At 40.1% G+C, this 20426-nt stretch overlaps 1 protein-coding gene across 1 annotated transcript; it reads right to left on the bottom strand.

Annotated features, from left to right (window-relative positions):
- Positions 1-3447: 3447 nt before the first annotated feature.
- Positions 3448-12312, bottom strand: ccp110 (centriolar coiled-coil protein 110). The gene is made up of 14 exons (XM_079232830.1): positions 12181-12312; positions 11258-11429; positions 10262-10390; positions 8321-9518; positions 8060-8181; positions 7688-7862; positions 7318-7427; positions 6046-6162; positions 5779-5880; positions 5582-5698; positions 5210-5283; positions 5037-5102; positions 4876-4935; positions 3448-4551 (listed from the first exon to the last, which is right to left on the bottom strand). Exons 2-14 carry the CDS (start codon positions 11420-11422, stop codon positions 4476-4478), a joined length of 2511 nt encoding a protein of 836 aa, XP_079088956.1. The 5' UTR covers positions 11423-11429; positions 12181-12312; the 3' UTR covers positions 3448-4475.
- Between the last annotated feature and the right edge of the window lie 8114 nt (positions 12313-20426).

Consider the following 20426-nt stretch of genomic DNA (forward strand, 5'->3'; position numbering starts at 1 on the left):
CGTACCCGAGTACATGCACCGTGTTCTACTGGGTGTGTCCAAACCAGTTTATGTTCTTGAAACCGAACGTGCCATTGTGTAAGGATGTGTAATTATGTGTGTTAGTAGCTGATTTACTCAGTATCTAGGTAGTACTGATATGACATTAACGTTGCCATTGCAAGGTCATGCTGTTTTTGGACCTAATTTTATACATCTAGAAATAATCTACACAATCCAGATGCTGTTTATATCAAAAACGATTTGTCGGTTTGTCCTGATAATGACTGCTCTTCCAGTACAAATAGGTTTGGTAAAGGTGTGTTGCTATTCATTTAGGACGCATGGTAATGGAATGTATTATACCTGTTCGTGCTACTTACTGATGCAATACAAATGGAACATGCAGACACACAGATCGGCCATAAATAGAGACAGGCATCATTCTGCCCAGTAATCAGTTTCTTTCTCATTACTGTCCAAGAACAATAATAACTTAATGTCATTATATGCTTGAAAAGATGGATCACAGAAGCAAATACAGTTTAGAAAATTCAAATAATTTCAGAATTTATTCTGGTCATAGAAAACATGACAATTTGGCATTTAAAATAAAAAAGCAAAAACATTTTTTAAAGAGAGTACAGCAATGTCAGCAAACAACATCAAGACACTGAATACTATTGACGCCGACATTAAGTCTGTGTGGGATCACAGTGAACTAGTGGGTGTACCAATTCCTTAACAATAATATATTCACATGAATATTCTTATATTTAGAGTCTGACCCTCAGTGTTGACATGGGCAGAGGACAATGAGGGCAAACGTACAGTCATGGCATACATTTGACTTAATCGTCTCCATCATTTAGTTTGACTCTGTCTGCTGTGCATCTCCTGTTGTGTGAAGCTACATTAATGTAACAGTGCGCCACTGTGAAAAAATATATCTCACCAATGTAGTAATGCGTAATGTAAACTGAGCACCTTTTAATGAAGAAACAAAGCACAAACAGGTACTTAAAGCCCTTGAACAAAACACTTCTAATGAATGCATTATACTCACTTAAATACTTGCATGTGGCTGTCAGCATGAAAGAAATTTTGTAAATTATCATACAGCTATGAGCACTGGATGTTTATGAACACAACCTGTAAATATATGCATGCTAATATGTTACAGATAGAAAAGGCAATGCTCTTAGGCACGGATACAAATGATTTCCCTTTAACTCTGACCTTCTTCTAGCTTGCATTTAAATAGACTAACTTGATTTGTCTTCTTCTTTAAAGTGTAAAATGTGCCTAGTAGACAGTATCAACCTCCATGTGAGTTTTGTGTTCAATTCAGTTGTTGTCACCAAAAACCTTTTCAGAAAGCTCCAACAATAAAACACAAAGACATTGTGATGATGTAATCTGACCTTTTTTCTTTCATGTTCAAGGACAAAACCTGCTTACTGCACAATATTGTTTTCTTAGTGTGTTAATTCATATATCAGAAATTGTATAGATGATAGGAATAAACCAGCCTATCTGGTTTCTCATTATTTACTAAATAATTGTTATGTTTTAATCTACACTGATTCTAAATGTATTTAAAGCATCTGACATGTTGTATTGTCCAATAAAGTCTACTTTAAAAGTGCCACATGTACTTTGGCTTCTTTATCCTTTTATTTTGTAAAAGGATGTAAAAGGTTCTCCCTAACATCCGTTTTTATTGTGAGATAAACAAATGATTTTCCAACTTTATTCTTGTCAAATTCTTCTTACTTTTATCCTATCGTCTTAGATTTGACCTACAATTAAATGTCTTGACACAAATCTACATTACAGTTCCAAATATTTTTTAGTGATACACCACAAATACTCTATATATTATAAATTATGACAGTTAAAAACCAGGTGTGTTCACACACTGTAGCCGTATGTTCTTGAAACAGAACGTTTCAATGTGTAAGGAAGTGTAATTCTGCATGTTAGTGGCTAATTTACTCAGCATCTATGAGGAGTAAATACTGATATGACATTAACATTGTGGTTGAAAAGTCATACTGTTTTTTAACATAATTTTAGACATCTAGAAATGACCTTCAATCCAGATGCTGTTAATATCTAAAAGGATTTGTCAGTTTGTCTTAAATAATGACTGCTCTTCATGTACAAACAGGTTAGTAAAGGTGTGTTGTTATTCATTTAGGATCCATGGTAATGGAATGTATTATACCTGTTCATGCTTCAAAGTACTTACTGATACAATACAATGGAACATGCAGACACACAGATGGGCCATATATAGAAACAGGCAACATTCTGCCGTTATCAGTTCCTTCCTCATTACTGTCCAAGAAAAACAATGCAGTTTGAGTCACTATATTAACTAAATAGAAATAGAACAGTAATCACAGAGACAATAACATCAGTGGCAATATATCAGATCACCAGTGAACCTTCTTTTTTTAATAAGTGGCTGACCTTGTTTGCCTGAAGGTTTGTTTTTTTTCAGGATAAACTGTTTGCATGAGTTTGTTTCTTTTGGGTGTGTGCATTGGTGAGTAAGCTGCTGTTGCTATCAGGGAGTTATACATTATGTTTACACACAATCTGTTTGTGACAGCAGCTTTTATAAAAATGCCCCCTTGCGGGATTAATAAAATAAATATCTATCTATCAAACAGCTTTTTTTAGCTAAACTGTATATGATAATTATCCAGGTGATTATAATAACCATCCATGTGTGCATTGGTGAGTAAGCTGCTGTTTGTACCATGCACCAGCAAGTTATAACAATTTCAATTTCAACACACAAACAACATTGTTGAAGAGAAACAAGCAGCTATGTCAGACCAATATTTAACCATAATGCAATGCAGGCTGAAGAGTCAAATATGGAGTAAAAGGCTTGTCCTTGTTTTGCATACTTTTTGACATTGTTATTGCATTCGTACCCGAGTACATGCACCGTGTTCTACTGGGTGTGTCCAAACCAGTTTATGTTCTTGAAACCGAACGTGCCATTGTGTAAGGATGTGTAATTATGTGTGTTAGTAGCTGATTTACTCAGTATCTAGGTAGTACTGATATGACATTAACGTTGCCATTGCAAGGTCATGCTGTTTTTGGACCTAATTTTATACATCTAGAAATAATCTACACAATCCAGATGCTGTTTATATCAAAAACGATTTGTCGGTTTGTCCTGATAATGACTGCTCTTCCAGTACAAACAGGTTTGGTAAAGGTGTGTTGTTATTCATTTAGGACGCATGGTAATGGAATGTATTATACCTGTTCGTGCTACTTACTGATGCAATACAAATGGAACATGCAGACACACAGATCGGCCATAAATAGAGACAGGCATCATTCTGCCCAGTGATCAGTTTCTTTCTCATTACTGTCCAAGAACAATAATAACTTAATGTCATTATATGCTTGAAAAGATGGATCACAGAAGCAAATACAGTTTAGAAAATTCAAATAATTTCAGAATTTATTCTGGTCATAGAAAACATGACAATTTGGCATTTAAAATAAAAAAGCAAAAACATTTTTTAAAGAGAGTACAGCAATGTCAGCAAACAACATCAAGACACTGAATACTATTGACGCCGACATTAAGTCTGTGTGGGATCACAGTGAACTAGTGGGTGTACCAATTCCTTAACAATAATATATTCACATGAATATTCTTATATTTAGAGTCTGACCCTCAGTGTTGACATGGGCAGAGGACAATGAGGGCAAACGTACAGTCATGGCATACATTTGACTTAATCGTCTCCATCATTTAGTTTGACTCTGTCTGCTGTGCATCTCCTGTTGTGTGAAGCTACATTAATGTAACAGTGCGCCACTGTGAAAAAATATATCTCACCAATGTAGTAATGCGTAATGTAAACTGAGCACCTTTTAATGAAGAAACAAAGCACAAACAGGTACTTAAAGCCCTTGAACAAAACACTTCTAATGAATGCATTATACTCACTTAAATACTTGCATGTGGCTGTCAGCATGAAAGAAATTTTGTAAATTATCATACAGCTATGAGCACTGGATGTTTATGAACACAACCTGTAAATATATGCATGCTAATATGTTACAGATAGAAAAGGCAATGCTCTTAGGCACGGATACAAATGATTTCCCTTTAACTCTGACCTTCTTCTAGCTTGCATTTAAATAGACTAACTTGATTTGTCTTCTTCTTTAAAGTGTAAAATGTGCCTAGTAGACAGTATCAACCTCCATGTGAGTTTTGTGTTCAATTCAGTTGTTGTCACCAAAAACCTTTTCAGAAAGCTCCAACAATAAAACACAAAGACATTGTGATGATGTATACCAATGAGCTCAAGTATGGTAGTGAATACAATCATTTGAGTTTCAGAAGTTACAATCATATTAGCAGCACAGACTGGACTTTCCGTGGGGCAAAGTTTGTATTCAAAGACAAAAAATTCAAGTTCACAGGTCGGGGGAAGTTGAGTTGCCTGTTAACCCACCGAGTGCTGCTTCTTCAGGCTGTCTGAGCGTCTCACTCTCTCCTCTGGGGTCTTTCTGTGCCAGCTCCTGAGAAGAATAAGCCACTGTCATACTTTGCTGGCTTTAAAGTCATCTGTGAAAGCTGAGGCACATAACGTATTGGAATTACAGTTCATTGTCAAGCATGACATTCACTTCTGGATTATTGCTGATACGCGAAATACATTATAAATCAGCATATGAAATATGAAGAGTGCAATCAGGAGAGACTTCAGAGCTTAGGTCCAAAGGAGCACACAGATTGAAGTAAGGCAACACACTTTATTGGAAGTAGAACGGTCTATGTGGCAGTTTATGTGATTTATGACAGCACGATAAGGCACTTTGCAGTAATGGTGAAACGAGTCTCACCCCTGGCCGTTCAGCTGGCCTGGCACAGGAGAATTTGGGCCTTGGCTTGGCTTCAGGACTCTGGGAATGAAGAAGGGATGTATTTAGAGAAAAAAAAATCTGGAAAACATTCAACACAGGAAATTGCAGTATAACGATCAAAACCAGACAGTATAGAGCACCTGTTAGCAGTGGGGCTCTTTGGCTTCTGCTGCTTCTTTCTAGCCATTGACGGCGATTCACCGACCCTGGAGGAGAACCAAACACATACAAAAAAACCCTGCCGATCCCTGTATCTCATCATCAAACACATTAGCATCTAAATGTTAGGCTCTGTTCCTCTTTCCCATCTTACCTCTTTTTCCTGACCAGAGACCTCTGTGTGGCAGCAGACAGAACCACTCTCTCCTTGGGGCCTTTGGCCTTCTCCTTTTGATACAGTCAATAAGGATCATGGTTTATGACAGAAGCACTGAAACTGACGGTATAAGATGAGGCAGGTTGTCACCAAATAGTGTCCCTTTGTACGTGTGGTAATCAAGGTGTAATATAAATACAGTTCATCGTGATAAGCTTTTACAGTACCACCAGCTATCAACTAGTAGACCAATTAGAATTAATCATTACACAAATTGTCCAAGTACGATTGCAAATTCAAGTTAGGAGCAACACAAGTCACGTTCTTCGGATCAAATATGGATATGTGATTGATTGGTTGACAGGTTACCATGTCTCGCAGCTTCCTCTCTGCTCGGAGCTCCCTGTCCTGCTGCAGCAATGCTAATCGATCCCAGAGAGGCATTTCAAAGAAGATATCATGGACGTCATAAAGGGCTGCACGTAGCTGAGGGACAGAAGATGCACACATAAACACAAAGTAAGATGGACCTCTGCTGTCTGTAGACAGTAACTACACATTCATACCTGAGCTCTAACTCTCTCCTGCAGGGAGCGATCTTGTGCTGAGCAGGGGCCTCTCTTCTGTGGAGCTTCAGTCTGGAACGAACGGATGAACTCCTGTGTATCCTAAGCACACATATATACAGTACACATTGCTAAACATACAGTTTTTCCCAGTCACTAACATGATGATTCATTTATTAATGAACTCCTTATTAAAAATCACATGGCAGTTTTCAATTGGTTGTGCACATTTTTAGCGTGTTATTTGTGTGAAATGTGTAATCTCACCACGATGGTCTGCCGCAGGTGTTTGACCTTCTCTGTTGTGAGCAGTCTGCGAGTGAGGAAGCCGCGAATGATGGCGCCGATTCGACAGAAGGCTCTCTGCTGCTCTGCGGTCATAACCTGGACAACAAGATGATACAAGAAGATGGCAACGTGAAGATAGAAGCACAGAGAGGGTTTGAGAAAATAAACCTCCATTTAATATGTTTTGAGACTTCACCATGAGAGGTCGACATGTAAAAAAAAAAGCCTAAGCTATGAAAACGTGCCAAACCCCCATCAGGCATTAAAAAACTCAGCTGAGTGTGAGATTTGTCCAGTGTGAGAGTCCAGTGTACTTGTTGTTGTAACCTGGTTTGATTGTTTAAGTTTAACGTCACTGTTACCATGTTATGTATTTTACAGTTCTGGTCAGTGCTGTGAAATATAATTGTTTGCCTGCTGCTGTAATAGTGTTGGCCCACACTGCTGAGCTGTGATGTGTTTAAATCTGCCAACACGAGTAAATTTGGTAGACCGCATTTTATCAGTTAAATCACCAGTGCCGTGGTGTTTTATCCTGAGTTCACCAGTCAGGCTTCTGTGTGATACAGTTGCAGTTACTGAAGATTCTCACTGCGGTGAGGATCTGCATTGTGTGTCTCATTCCTGCTTTAAATAATCACGGCCACGCTGCCATTGTGGAGCCTTACCTTGTAACTCATTTGACTGTCACCTACCCCACCATGCTCTCTCTTTCTCTATCCCCTCCTACACACACACACACACACACACACACACACACACACACACACACACACACACACACACACACACACACACACACACACACACACACACACACACACAAACACACACACACACACACACACACACACATGCCTTTTTTGTTGCTTTTAGGTTTAGTATGCTTTCAATTGTATAATAGATGTATGTTGAATTACAATATTATTGATAAGTATTGTTCATAATAGTAGTTGTTTTTACAGTCAGTGCTGATTCAAACCTTCACTGTTCACTCTGAATGTGGAATCGTACTTTAACTATTTACATTTTGAGTGAACACCAATTTTGAGACTTAATCCACAGTTTGATTATTGGTCCCTGGTCCCAGGGTGGTGCCCCGATATTATTGATCTATGTTAATAATCCTATTGCTTTTAACAATTGTATTAATATCAATAATACATTACACTAACCAAACCTGCAACAGCCAGATCCCAACATGTGTAACATATGCAATCACACACACCATGTCTACTTATGCATACCTACCAGACTGAGCCTCGTTCGAGGTTTGCTAACTGCCCATGTGGGTCCCCACTGATAAACGGGAGGCTGGACAGAGGGAGAGGACACACTGGAATTTACAGGACTGGGAAAACCTGGAGAAAGAAACATACTTTCAATTTCGGTGTTTGAGCTGTCTGCAGGTATGGAATTGCCGTCACTTGCGGCTTCGTCACACGCAGACTTCATATGCAGCTCTTTCTCCAATTTATCTTGTTTAAATGGTGAAAGAAGAGTTGTCCGAAATATAAGTAGTAATCATAAGAATGAATAGACCAAAATAATCTTTTTGTCTTTTGTCAACACTGTTTTACAAACTCCAACACAGTAATAAGTGAGCATGGTGAAGTGGTACCCATACTGTGTCTCTGTGATGGTTCCGATGGTGTGTGCGCAAGGCTTAGTCCTGGGCAGGAAGGGCTCACCACAGGACGGCTGTCACTCACGGACCGACAGTTCCACCCACAAGCATCCCCGCTCAAAGGCCGCACACACTGCTCCTTCAGTCTTCTATCTGTCTCCTCGAGCTCCTGCACACATGCGTATACCGGAGACAAACATTTCAGTACTTTAACCCTAAGTGAAAGAGAATACATTTACAGTTCAACGTTGCAACTAAAAAACTAAATAATTCTTGCCATCTGTAAAATAACTGATAAAGCACTGCACAAAAAATAAGGTATCTACTTCTATTTAGAATAGAGAATCTGTGATGTAACGTGCTGACCAGACAGAGGTGCTGTTGCTCTTTCTCCTGCTCAGCCAGGAGGAGAGACATCTGCAAGGAATGCTCCTCCTCCAGACGCCTTTGCATGTCCTCCAGAGCCAGTGCTCGCCTCTGGGTCTCCTCTGTTGATTTGCACAAATAAATGAACCGAAAATCATACTTTATACCTTAAAGCTGTCAATCGGACAAACTGTGACCTCTGTGGAAATGAAATATTTTCAGTCTGTAGAGTTTAGTAAATACAGTACAAGAGAGACTCACCTGTCTTGTTGACTTGTGCCTCAGCTGCATATCTGAGGACAGTTGGTGTGATCTTTCCATTGTTTGTCCCCTGAGGGTCATTAGGCTCCATTCTGAGTGTGACCTGAGCCAAGTCAGAAGTCATGCAGGGCCTCGGCAGAGATGACGAGGGAGTATCTACCTCACACGACTGGTTTAAGGGGGCTGGAGGGGTGCGCCAATTTGGAGCCATCGATGTAACTCCTGCCATGAAGCGAGGAACCCTTTCCTGTGTGCGGTCTATGTGCTCAACTCTAGAGTGGCAGTTATGCAGTTGGCTGTCCAAAGTGTGGCAGCGCCGGCGAAAACCTGCAACTAGATGGTCAAGGTGTCCCATTGGGCTAAACCCTGAGGCACTAATGGGACTACAGGGCTCCTGCAATGAACTTGTATCACAGTGGCTGGATCGACGATTGCCACTGCTAACACCACCATCACTTTCACTCCCCACCGAGCCCCTGTGACTGGGGGGCATCATGGCCCCTGAGAGAGATTCTGCCCAGTCCGCCAAACCAGCACCTTCCTCTGACCTCACCGGACTTCGGGGTATAAGGTCTGCTGGGCCGATGGGAAAAGAAATATGGATGTTCCCTGTAGAAAATGGGCGTGGTTTGCGTTTTTGTGTACGGGGGATAATGCTGGACTGGGGACTTGGGAGACGAGCATAACGATCGGGCGGACTAGGTGAGAGGCAGCCAGGCGGTTGGGGACTGGGGTCACACAGAGTCTGATCCTGGATTTGGGTTTGAGGTTGGCCAATAGGGCTATGGTGCAGACTGAATCCAAACTCAAAACCTGTGTCACCCATGGGACTGCAGCTCTTCTTCTCCTTGTCACAGATAGTCTCCGGTAGGGGAGTCCTGGTGACTGTGTGGACAACGTTTGACTCCTGCTGAGTCTGCTCTTTCTTCACATACTCCCTTGATCTCTTAAGAAGGCTGTCTAAACTGATATCCTCCTCTTCCTCCTCACTCTCCTCTTCCTTCTCAACCGTCACTTCCTCCACTGCGTTATAGCCGTTGAGGATGGGGGCCTCAGAGCATGGCTGTTCATTTGTCTGAAGCCCAAATCCAGCGTTTCTGGGAAGTTCAGGAGAGTCGGTGACCAGGGTGTAGCCACTGACTGTCGCAGATTGATAAACTGGCAGCTTTTCAACATCTTCACTTGGTCCTTTATGTGCCTGTGCAGAGACAATGATGATCAATCATCAAACAATTGTTCAAATCAAAAGCAACCATAAAGGATGACCAGCTGAAGGAATTGTATACCCCAAATCTCATTGGTTAAAGCAGTTCATTCATCACTGACATACAAACAGTTAAATGTAAAAAATGTCAGACAATCCAGTGCCAAAACAAAAAAAGTCAAGTATGTTATCCAAATTAATTTCAGACTAGTAACATGTTTGATATAAATCCAGATCTCTTAAATAGACCAGTCTTGATTGTTGTTGTTGATGTTTGTTTTTCAGGTGAAATACATTGTATTCACGCAGTTGTAACCATCAGGTAAAAATAGCACAGCCTACCAGAGACAGTGTTGAGTCAGACAACCTGTATCCAAGTCTGCAAATGTCACAAGAGATTCTGGGACAGACTGTAATTTAGTTTGTGTGCTACATCGTGGGACTGACACACAGTCCAATTACACATGTGGGCATATTTAAGAAATTTTGATGAAGGGTGTTTCTGATATAAACAAAGTGGCTTCATGTTTTATTTTCTAAACAGAGTGGCAACATCTATGTTGTATGACTTTAGTAAGCACTTGGATGTGGCATATGGATTTTGTTATTTAATTTAGCCTATTTAGTGCACACTGTAAGGTATGCACAACATCACACTCATTTAAAAAAACATCTTCCGTATTCATTTTTTCATAGACTTCATAGGTCTGTACCCAGGACCAGACTGTGCTACTGACCTGAGCCAGGTCCAGTATGCCCTGAACCCGGGCCATAAGGTTGTTATTCTGCATGTTCTGCACATTCACCTCCAGCTGGACCGCCTTCTGTCTGTGGTCCCGCATCTCACTACGCTGCTCTGCACTCAACTGGAAAAATAAAATACACACAAACACACGAGAAAAGATTATTCAAGAACTATTTATGGCACGTTTTTTAAAACACAAAATGTATTTCATGAGGTTTGTTTGTGATCTATTTTCCGTCATTGCTGATAACACACTCGCTCATCTTCTGCTATACAAATGTTTGCGTCTCCTCCGGTTAAGTAGAAGAGAAATATCCAACAATCCTCAGCCTCACATTAGCCTCTTTATCATGTGGCTATTACTGAGCACTTGTTTTGTCAGCGGTCACTAGATGGATTCTCCTGACTAACATCAAACAGCCTTGATGTTCCTCGTCATCAATTATGTCCACTCTCGTTCCCCTGCCAACTGCTAAACTAATTGGAACGATACTCAGCCCAATGTTCTTCAGATATATTATGTAGGCCTAAAAGTTACCTTTAACTCACTTCAGACTGTGATAATGTACCTCTGTCTATATCTGTGGTTTATGCCTGAAATATATATATACATCCTTCTCATTTTACTGTGACTGAACAATGTAAACAAAAACACAGCCACAGCACCAGCGTGACAGATATACAGATTTATAGTGCAACCAACCAAATATTCTATCATTAAGAAGCAGACAGTCAACAATATTACTTGCTCTTGATAAAAACCTTGCCTGATATCAGTTGTTGGCATATTGGCCAACAGAGTTGGCGTATTTAAATGTCTGGACCCAGACAATAACCAAATATTTGAAAAGCATACATTAGCTACGATTTCTGTCTACTTTTCGTGAAGCAACTTTAGAAAATGTAATTAGTTTAGCTATATCTTGTTTTGGTTCCCCTAAGTTCTAATGTCATGTCTCATGTTGTCTCATGTGTATTTTTTCCTCACCAGAGGTGAAAGTGCAGCTCTTCCATGGAAGCGGATGACAGAGAGAGCCTTCAGGGACCACAGTGGCTCACAGGTCGTCTTCTTGAATTTCCCCTCCTCCTGCAGTACGGCCAAACTCCGCAGGCAGAACTCCTCATAGTCTTCCATCTCTGGACACCCACACATCCACAGTCTGAATAGGAAACACACACCATGTAGCCCTCGTCACCCAGCTGTTAAATTAAATGGAGAGTGTGGGATTAGTCAGTGGATTTAGACTGCACTGGACTATGAGGAAATCATCTGGGATCACATGTGGAAGAGCAGGGCAAACAGCCTTACAACAAAAGAGGGTCTGTATGCCCTTCATGGTTTCATCAAACTCATCACATTCCTGTCATTCCTTTCTATCAGACCTCGCTGGTGGCCGGTTTCCATTTCCGTGTGTCACGGAAATGCAAATGGTATCGCGTGTTATCAATACAGCTTACATTTATGAGAATGCCGGTCAGCAAATGGACATTACAGCCCTTCACAGACAGGTAGTGTACACGGGGCGTTAGCGCACAGCTGTATAGATGAAAACATCATTCCAATGAAAGCTGCTTTGCAATTAGTGTCGTTTACTCTTTATAGTTGATCCAGTACATTAGGTTTTTATTTCAACCTGGGGTCCTTACGATGCTGTCAGTAACCTAGTGGTCGCCAGTCGCATAGATTCATTACAGTGACAGCACGGTCGAGGTGGGAAGGGTTTCCTTTTCTTTACGTTACCCAGCTGTTACAGAGCAAGCTTGGTACCGGAGGTTTTTACGGTTTAATCTAAATGATACTTTACGGCATCGTTTGAAACCATAAAGAGGTTTTAGTCCAGATGTTCCCTGGCAGAGTGACCGTGGATGACGTTACACCCGCGTGCATATTGCTCGATATCCATTTCTTACCTTCAAAAAAAGAGGAGACAAATACAATAAAAAGTGATATCTCCTTTCCTTTCTCCCGACGGCGGGAGTGTTAGACGCGTACAAATGTCGCAGGGAAACAACACAGTGCAGCTTCAACATGCACCTTGTGTTTCTCCTTCAATCTCGGGTTGCCTATCATCATCATGTTCAACTCTTCCGGGCTCCAACAGCGCCTCCTAGCAACTGCGCGTCGGCCACGTCCCAATATGGTGCACGCGACCTGCTCATGTTGCAATTACCAATCATGTAATTCCATTGTCAACCATTTTACTCACATACCGAGAATTCAATGGTTTTAGAATATTTTAGGGATTATTATTTTTGTCGCAGCAAGGTGATAAAGAGGTAGCAGAGGAAAGGAAAGGGTGCATATGGAATATGGAATGAGATCTTTGTTGAACGATTGCCTCATCATTTAGATCTTAAATCATCTAATTTGTTAAAGCAAGGATAGTTGTCGTTTTGTTCATCTCAGGGTTACAAAATGAGCCACTGGTCCTATTAACTCCCCATTTTACACTATGTGCATTGTGTACAGTATTCCCCTGGCCCTTGTTTTACTGTGTGGCAATCTTAAAATAAATCAAATTTGGACTGTGCACAGTTTAAGATGAAATACTGATAATTGATAGTAATGATATTATTTTACATACACTGTATGGCCCCTACTTGAGACTGGGTCACCAGTTTAGTAGAAACATATTCCTAAATAACTGTTGTTTTATCACATAACCAATTACTCACCATCACACAGGCATTCATATCATTTCTTCACAGGGTATCTTACTGGTGCAGACAGGACAATGCACAGAGAGCAGTAAGTGGGTTTGGAGGGTCAATAAGAAGTTGTTTAACTCTCCTCTAGCCTTCTGTCGGGACCATGTTTGATGTCCACGATATCAGCCTGTGGCTGTGTTGGCAGGTTGTGCTGAATTGAATCTGAAATGGTTTGTCAATTGGATAAAAAAATATTTTGACTGTATCACTACCCTGACGCACAGTGTATTCAACCAAGGTAGAAAAGATTCCAAATATATATATATATATATATATATATATATATATATATATATATATATATATATATATATATATATATATATGATGTATATATGTATATGTTATATACTGTAGATTATATGATTATTCTTAACACTCAATATATATGCCTTATTTAATCTAATATAAATTATGGTGGGTCTAAAATTATTTGTAATATTTTAATTTGCTGAAAGGTGAGGCCATGTCGGTTATAAAATACAGCCCAGGACAATAATTGTCAATAATGTCTTTATTTGAATGACACACAAAAACACAGCATCATAACAACAAGCCATCAAACATTCAGTATCAAAATGAGGTTGCTGTTTTCACAACTCATCTTTAGAGCGTACAGGTTGAGCAATGCGCACATGTGCCTTGTTGTCCAAAAGTAGCGCTTCAATGTCAAGTTCTGTGAAGGTGGTTTTGGAACTCTGTCATAAAAGTTACACAGAATAAGTTTTCATATGAGCAATTTAGGCTAATTACATGGATATTTATGTTTCACAATTAGATTTTTAACCTACCCCAAAAGACTGCCGTTTCACCCCTACACATGCCATGGACTGCTCATAACACAGGACGATATCCAGATGTTTTGGTTCTTTATTCACCAAAGCTTCATGGAACTGGTCATACTGAGACTCTGGATTGGAGATTCAAAATAGATTATTAATTAGTAAGTGTAAAATTTATGTAAATCCACTGTCACTTCCTCCTGATCTCACCTAACAAGTGCATGCAGGCGGATGTCATTTGGTCCATAGAGACGTGGTCATGTTTGTAGGACAACAGTTTCTTACAGACACCCCCACTGATGAGGTTCTCCACTACTGTCTGCCTGCTTTCAGCTGAGGCTTCCGTCATGGCTTTCTCAATCTCTGTCAAAGGAAATAATCAAAACAATTAGCAGAGATAATTCAGTGTCTTTAATTTAAACCTCTGTTTCTTGTGCTTGTGAAAATATAGTTGAATAGTTCACCATATACCTCGTGCTGTTGTTAGACAACTTTCACAATAGGCGTCTGTTAAAAAGAAAAACAGTCAACAGAAACCAAGACTAGCCAATCTACAAATAGCCCACTATCATGACCGGTGTCTTCCAGAATTGTAGTGTTTAATTTACTTACAGCGGTCCATGTCTTCAGGCTTCACAGGAAGAAGGTAGGACGTACACATTAGAAAAATTATGATTTTCATCGTCAGTGACTGAAGACAAACACGCACAACTAACAGCTAAGAACACACACAACTAACACTAAGAAAAGAAAGACAGAGCAGACAACTGCACTCAGGCAAAATATTCCCTTTCACATAATGGAGTCATGTGATCTCAAGGACAATGGGCTCATACCACCATTCTTCCACAAATGGCAGGTGTCTAGTTTTTCAGGTTTTTTCTGGTTGCCTACAGACTCAGTTACTTCTGGTCTACAGGGTTCTCAAAGCACTGTGAACCCAAAACACATATTTTACCACTGTACTTTAGGATTCACAATACAGGAGGACTTAAGAGATGGACAGTATTTTTGTATAGCTATAGGAGCGGGGGAAAGAACAGGCTTAAAGAAGAAATATTCAGAGCAACAGCTGAAATGCTGTAAAGAGTGTGTAAAAGTATTAGTGAGCAGAGTAAATCACTGGAAATTGGTTGGAGCATGCTTTTTTTTATCTTCTTCTTCTTCTTCTTCTTCTTCTTCTTCTTCTTCTTCTTCTTCTTCTTTTTCTTCTTCTTTACAATCGGTAGTGGCCGTAAGCTAGCTTACTACAAGTAGTTGTGGTAGTATAGCAGTAGTAACATTTCTTTTTTAAATTAATTCACTTTATTGTTGTATTTTTTGTCAGTGGCCACTAAGTGGTGCTGTTTTATATTGATAGTCAGTTTCAAGCATGGGGTTTGGAGCGGGTTTCAAGCGGCGGTTTGACAGATCCCATATATGGTCATTTTGACCATATAAGGATCGACCCACGTGACGTTACTGTCGCAACGGAAAATATGACCGTGTGTGCGGGAAAGGCGAACGTTGGAATAAGGTCCTCTTTTCAGGGAGTAAGTGTGCGACTGCTTGTGGAGCTCTAACAAACTGGACGCAGCGCTTACTAACCTCAGGAAACACACATTTGACAGTCGCCAGCGTCAGAGTCTCTATATGTGAGTAGTCTATCTTCTGTATTAATCCACACGTGCTGTCCTGAACTGTCAGGAGAGGCTACAATTTAAATTTGCTGATAGCAAACGTCACTTTTTGTTTCTGTGCTGCGGTGTTTTTGGGACTGTTAGTATCTATGCAGAGTATTTACTGAAAATAAACAACAAGTAGAGGCACATAAAGAAGCCAGGAGACCGACTCGGCTTATGTTTTTTTCCCTGACCACTAAGCAGTGCAGTAGCAGGAGGCTAAGTTAAGCTAATGTATTGGTCACTGGGCAGCTTGTCTCATTAAACAGACCACACTGAAATTATGGGAAGGCTGTTAGCTATTTAATTGGCTTTCAATAAATCATATTTTAAATTAGTATGTAATTATTAGTATTAGTAATTAGTACATTTACTCATTCATTTAGTATTTTGAGGTACTTTTCTTGTGTATTTTACTGTTTGTGCAACTTCTTACTTCTATTGTACTTTGGCCTCCAATACATACATCTTACAGCTGTAGTTACGGGTTAGGCCATTTTTCTTGTTGCCTTGTAAGGCAAGGCAAGGCAAGGCAAGGCAAGTTTATTTGTATAGCACATTTCAACAACAAGGCGATTCAAAGTGCTTCACATAAAACCATTAAAAGCATCAAAACATAATGCAGATTTAAAAACAGTTAAGAAAACATTAAAACAGTCAAAAAACAAAATAAAAGTATAAAAAGCAACTTAAAAAATAAAAGTTGAATAAAAGTTGCAGTGCAGTTTTAGAAATAAAATGCAGTAGTGAGATGCAGTAATTGAACTGTACAACAAAGCACCTGCTTAAAGACAAACATAAGAATTACTATGGCAACATGCTTTAGTTTTTTCTTTGTTCCTCTTATTAATAAACCTCTCAGATTTATCTTGAGACATATCAGAGTTGTTCATGGACATTTTGACATACCACAGTAGGAAAGGCACAGGTGTAAATAATAACATTGATGTTCGCTGAATTCCATTTAGCTGCGTTGATTTTGTGGTCTGGTATTGTGCATGCTTTCTCACTGAAAAATCACATCCTTTTTCTTTTTGTTCTTAGTATGCAGCTGCCCATGCATGCAACAGTACATACTACTTTGCCATAACAATGCACCATGAACTTTGACCCGCTGGCTCATGTATCTCCTGCATAGAGGATTGTGGCCTTAGAATAGACAGAAAAGCATGCTGGCTTGCTTACTGCAAAATGTGACCAGAATGTAGAACATCCTGGTAGTTTTGGAATGTACTGCATTTTACACACAACATGTTTTCCTGGCATACTGAATATCATGGAGGTATTGGAAAACGCATTGAATATAACAGAGCCAATGTTTGGAGTGGCCCCATCCTTAACCACTGGACTGAACTACCTAATATGCGAGTGTGCTGATGATACTTTCGTTGATATTTTAATTAAAGATTGTAAATGGAATGCGATTATTTTGAGTACTTTTTTTATTGTGGTGTTGGTACTTTTACTTGCGTAAAGGATTGTAATACTTCTTTCACCCCTGGCTTGCTAATCTAAAACACAGATGTTTTTTCATAAAGGTCTTATCTATGCTGAAATAGGGTGTGAACAATCTCGTCAATCTCGCTTGGTCTTTGTCAGAGAGTTAGCCTGCCTTTTGTAAGGTCTCAGTCAGATCTGATCCAAAGTCCATCTCTAAATGACGTGTACAGAGACTGCTGTCCAGCAGATGGCACCTTGCCACAAACCATATTTTAATAAATATATTTTAAATATATATAACATTGTGCTGACATGTGGTGGTTATCTGGCTTTCACTAGCAATACTAATTCTGCTTAACACTTACTTTAATACAGCTTTTAGTGACGGTGGCCCAACTTTAATTAAGACATATTGGATACAGGTCTACACTTGCATACTTCTATGAGTAATATAAGCAGTATAACACACTATATTGTCTCCTAATAACATTTCTGTGAGTAATGTTAAGAGAGCGTTCATTGTTTTGTTTCATCTTGACTTGAAGAATAGAGAGAACATTGCAATAACTTAATTTATATTGCATTATTCATTGATCAAATGCCATTTAAAAATGTGTGTAACAATACTGACGGCAACCTTTCCTCTTACTGCATTCTAAGAATTAGCTGTTGCAAGTATGTTGCTGAAATAAAGCAGACAGGAGCACTGAGAAAACATCATTTAAAAGTTGTCAAGCATAATAGGACAAATAAAATGACTAGAACATTTTTACAGACTTTCTTTTTGACAAAGGGTTGTTTCCAGTGTGATTTGATCTCATCACCTCACGTTTTTAAAATTCCTGAATATGTCCCCGCAATTAAGCGTGGCAGGATATGACACTGGCTTACCATCTTTGATCTTGCACTTGTTTACATGATTGATCAATAACATTGATTGCTTAAAATGTATTTCATAATGATTGTTATTTGGGGTTTTAACTGACTAATTGTGCTTCTAGTTGTATTGGAGGAACGGTAGTGAGCTGTCAAATAATGACAATAATAGTCATAATGCATAATAGTGCATGCACATACACATACTACATAACAATAATACATTATAAGTGGTATATCAACGACCATTCAATATTTCATAAATGTGATTTACGGTTGTTTTGGTGGCAGATGTGATACAACGGCCTTTACTTTCAGTTGAGGGGCTCAATGTCAATTTAAACAATAGTGTGGTCCCTCTCAGTGCAGGAGCTCCGGCAGCAGGCCGGTGCTGGCCGTCGTAGCGATGCTTCTTTCCTCCAATAGATTTAAAGTGTGCGCCCTGGCCGACAATAGAGCCCGGGAGTGGGAGGATCAGCTCGGCAGAGATCCTTCTGGCTTTGTTACAACCGGGAAGCCATTTTGGAAATCTGCTTGTTGTGCACTAGCATAACACTCTCAAGCTACTGGCAAACTTTTGTTTTTTTTACCAGACAAATACCGTTTAGGATCTGTGGGTCCGCAGCGATAGATCATCTTTTTGTTTCCGTTCGTCGGGATGCTGGCAGAAGTTTGCGCATCTTCCGTGATCGTAATGTTTGGATCTTTTCCCTTTGGATTACGCTCTTTTTAAGAATAATAACATACATGGACTCTAACCACGCGGGCAAGTTGACATGCTACGATAACATCCTCTGCGTTAATCTTACTACTATGTTCTGTTGTGAACGAGGCATTTCGTCTTACCCAGGTTTATTGTGTCATTGCCAGAGCTCCTTTACCCACAACTAACGCAATCTCAGGCCTTATTTTTCATTGGTGAATATTTCACAGCTGCAACACTAGCAGACAATAACAATGTCTCGCGTGTGTCATTAAGAGTTTGTCGTTTTGACGGATAGATGTAAATAGAGCCAGTATGATATGACATGGGAATAGCGCTTCTTTCCTCAAGTCTGTAAGTCAGTGCTTTCGCGTTGTCTAAATACATGACGTCTAAATTTAGCACCGGGCAATGTGAGACAGTAACGGGGCTTATATATCATTTGGCCGGACCCTATGTGCAGTTATTAATACACTGAATGTGTGTTTTTAAACGTCGCCAGTCTGAAACACTGGTTTAACACTCATATAGTGTGCGTAAAGGAGCCAGCAAGACAAACGTGCAGCACTGGGACAGGTGTCCCCGTGTTGCGTGTGTGTGTGTGTGTGTGTGTGTGTGTGTGTGTGTGTGTGTGTGTGTGTGTGTGTGTGTGTGAGTGAGAGTAGGATGAACGCATGCTCTGTTGTTGTTGAACCTGTCTCCTGAGTTATGAGCTCAAGATTACATTATATCATATTTCTGAAAAAATGTAGCCAAATGCCAACTGCAGATATAGCCTTTTTATTAAGAACACCAGTCTTACACCATATTCTGCCTTATCCTCAATTCTGCAGTTGTTTGACAGTTGTAGGAGCCGTCTGGTATACCATTCTGGAGTGCCCACATTAAGCATTGGCATCATGATTCACCAGTTGTCGAGTCAAAATAAAACTAATCCGAGCTGAATTAAAGTAGTCCCCTTGGCTTTTGGATATTTGTTTCTGTTTATCCGTCTTTTCGGCTTGGAGACTTGGACGCAGATTTGAAACATGATTAAGATTAAGGTTTGGGAATTTGGAGGAGGATTTTAGGAAAAGCCATCTGTTTTTATTTGTCGCTTTGTTTCTGCATTATCAGAAGTTGGAGTAGGCGGAAAATAGAGCAAGGTTTAAAACCTTTATGTAAACTGACAAAAGTAATCTACATTTTACCTGGATGAACTATGCAGTTTTGGCTGAAAATATACACACATTTGCACTAGTAGGTACAACTTACTTAAACTAATGCAGTCTAATACAGTACTTCAATGCATCCTACCTTCATGGAGGTTACAATGTACAGTTTCTGTCATGTATTGCAGCACTGTTGTATTAGGCTACATTAGTTTTAGCAAGGTGCACCAATGAACTGGCAGTTGAGTGTATTATGGTAACAGTATTTGCACAGCTTGTTTCCATAATGCCAGTTTCCCAAGCCCTCTTTTGACAAGCCCTCAGAGCAGTTGTTTCCCGCCCGTTGCCTAAAACTCAGCCCCACCCCTTGCTGTTTCATAATACTGCTCATTCTCTGTGTGGAGCTTAACCAAGCAGTCACGGTAGAAGTAGCTGTCCCGGTGAGGAGTCTACTTAATACAACGGGAGTGAGGATCGTCGTGGTCTCCGTCCTGTCTCTACCAGCCATTCCTGTCAGTTGGCGACCGGAGGAGAAGAGACGAGTCATTCATTACAGCTTCGTCAACAACCAGCCAGAGCCAACATGCAGGAAGAGGTCGGCCAATGCTCGTCCGCTGTCAGAACCACAGTAGCTTAGTTGTGTTCCTGAGGAAAAGGAATGTCCAGCCTGCTGTGTCCTCATTAGGGCCTGCTGGACTTTCTGACATGGTTGCTCAGCGTAGCAGTAACCAGTGGTTGAGACTGTTGGAGAGCAGCTCGGTGAACCGCGCTGGATTTTGGGAAGAGGCAGGACATTTCCCAGTGCTGTATTGTATTTAATGTGTAGATGTGCTTC

This window comes from Taurulus bubalis (genome assembly GCF_910589615.1).
Source record: "Taurulus bubalis genome assembly, chromosome: 17".
Lineage (NCBI taxonomy): Eukaryota > Metazoa > Chordata > Actinopteri > Perciformes > Cottidae > Taurulus > Taurulus bubalis.

What these genes read in the sequence shown, in the direction of transcription:
- ccp110 (XM_079232830.1), bottom strand. Translation starts at nt 11,422, where the DNA reads ATGTGTGGGTGTCCAGAGATGGAAGACTATGAGGAGTTCTGCCTGCGG. An exon ending in ACCTGCGGCAGACCATCGTG is followed by an intron (nt 5,881 to 6,045) that starts GTGAGATTACAC and finishes ATGTGTGCTTAG; the next exon opens with GATACACAGGAGTTCATCCG. An exon ending in AGAGGAAGCTGCGAGACATG is followed by an intron (nt 5,284 to 5,581) that starts GTAACCTGTCAA and finishes CTGTATCAAAAG; the next exon opens with GAGAAGGCCAAAGGCCCCAA.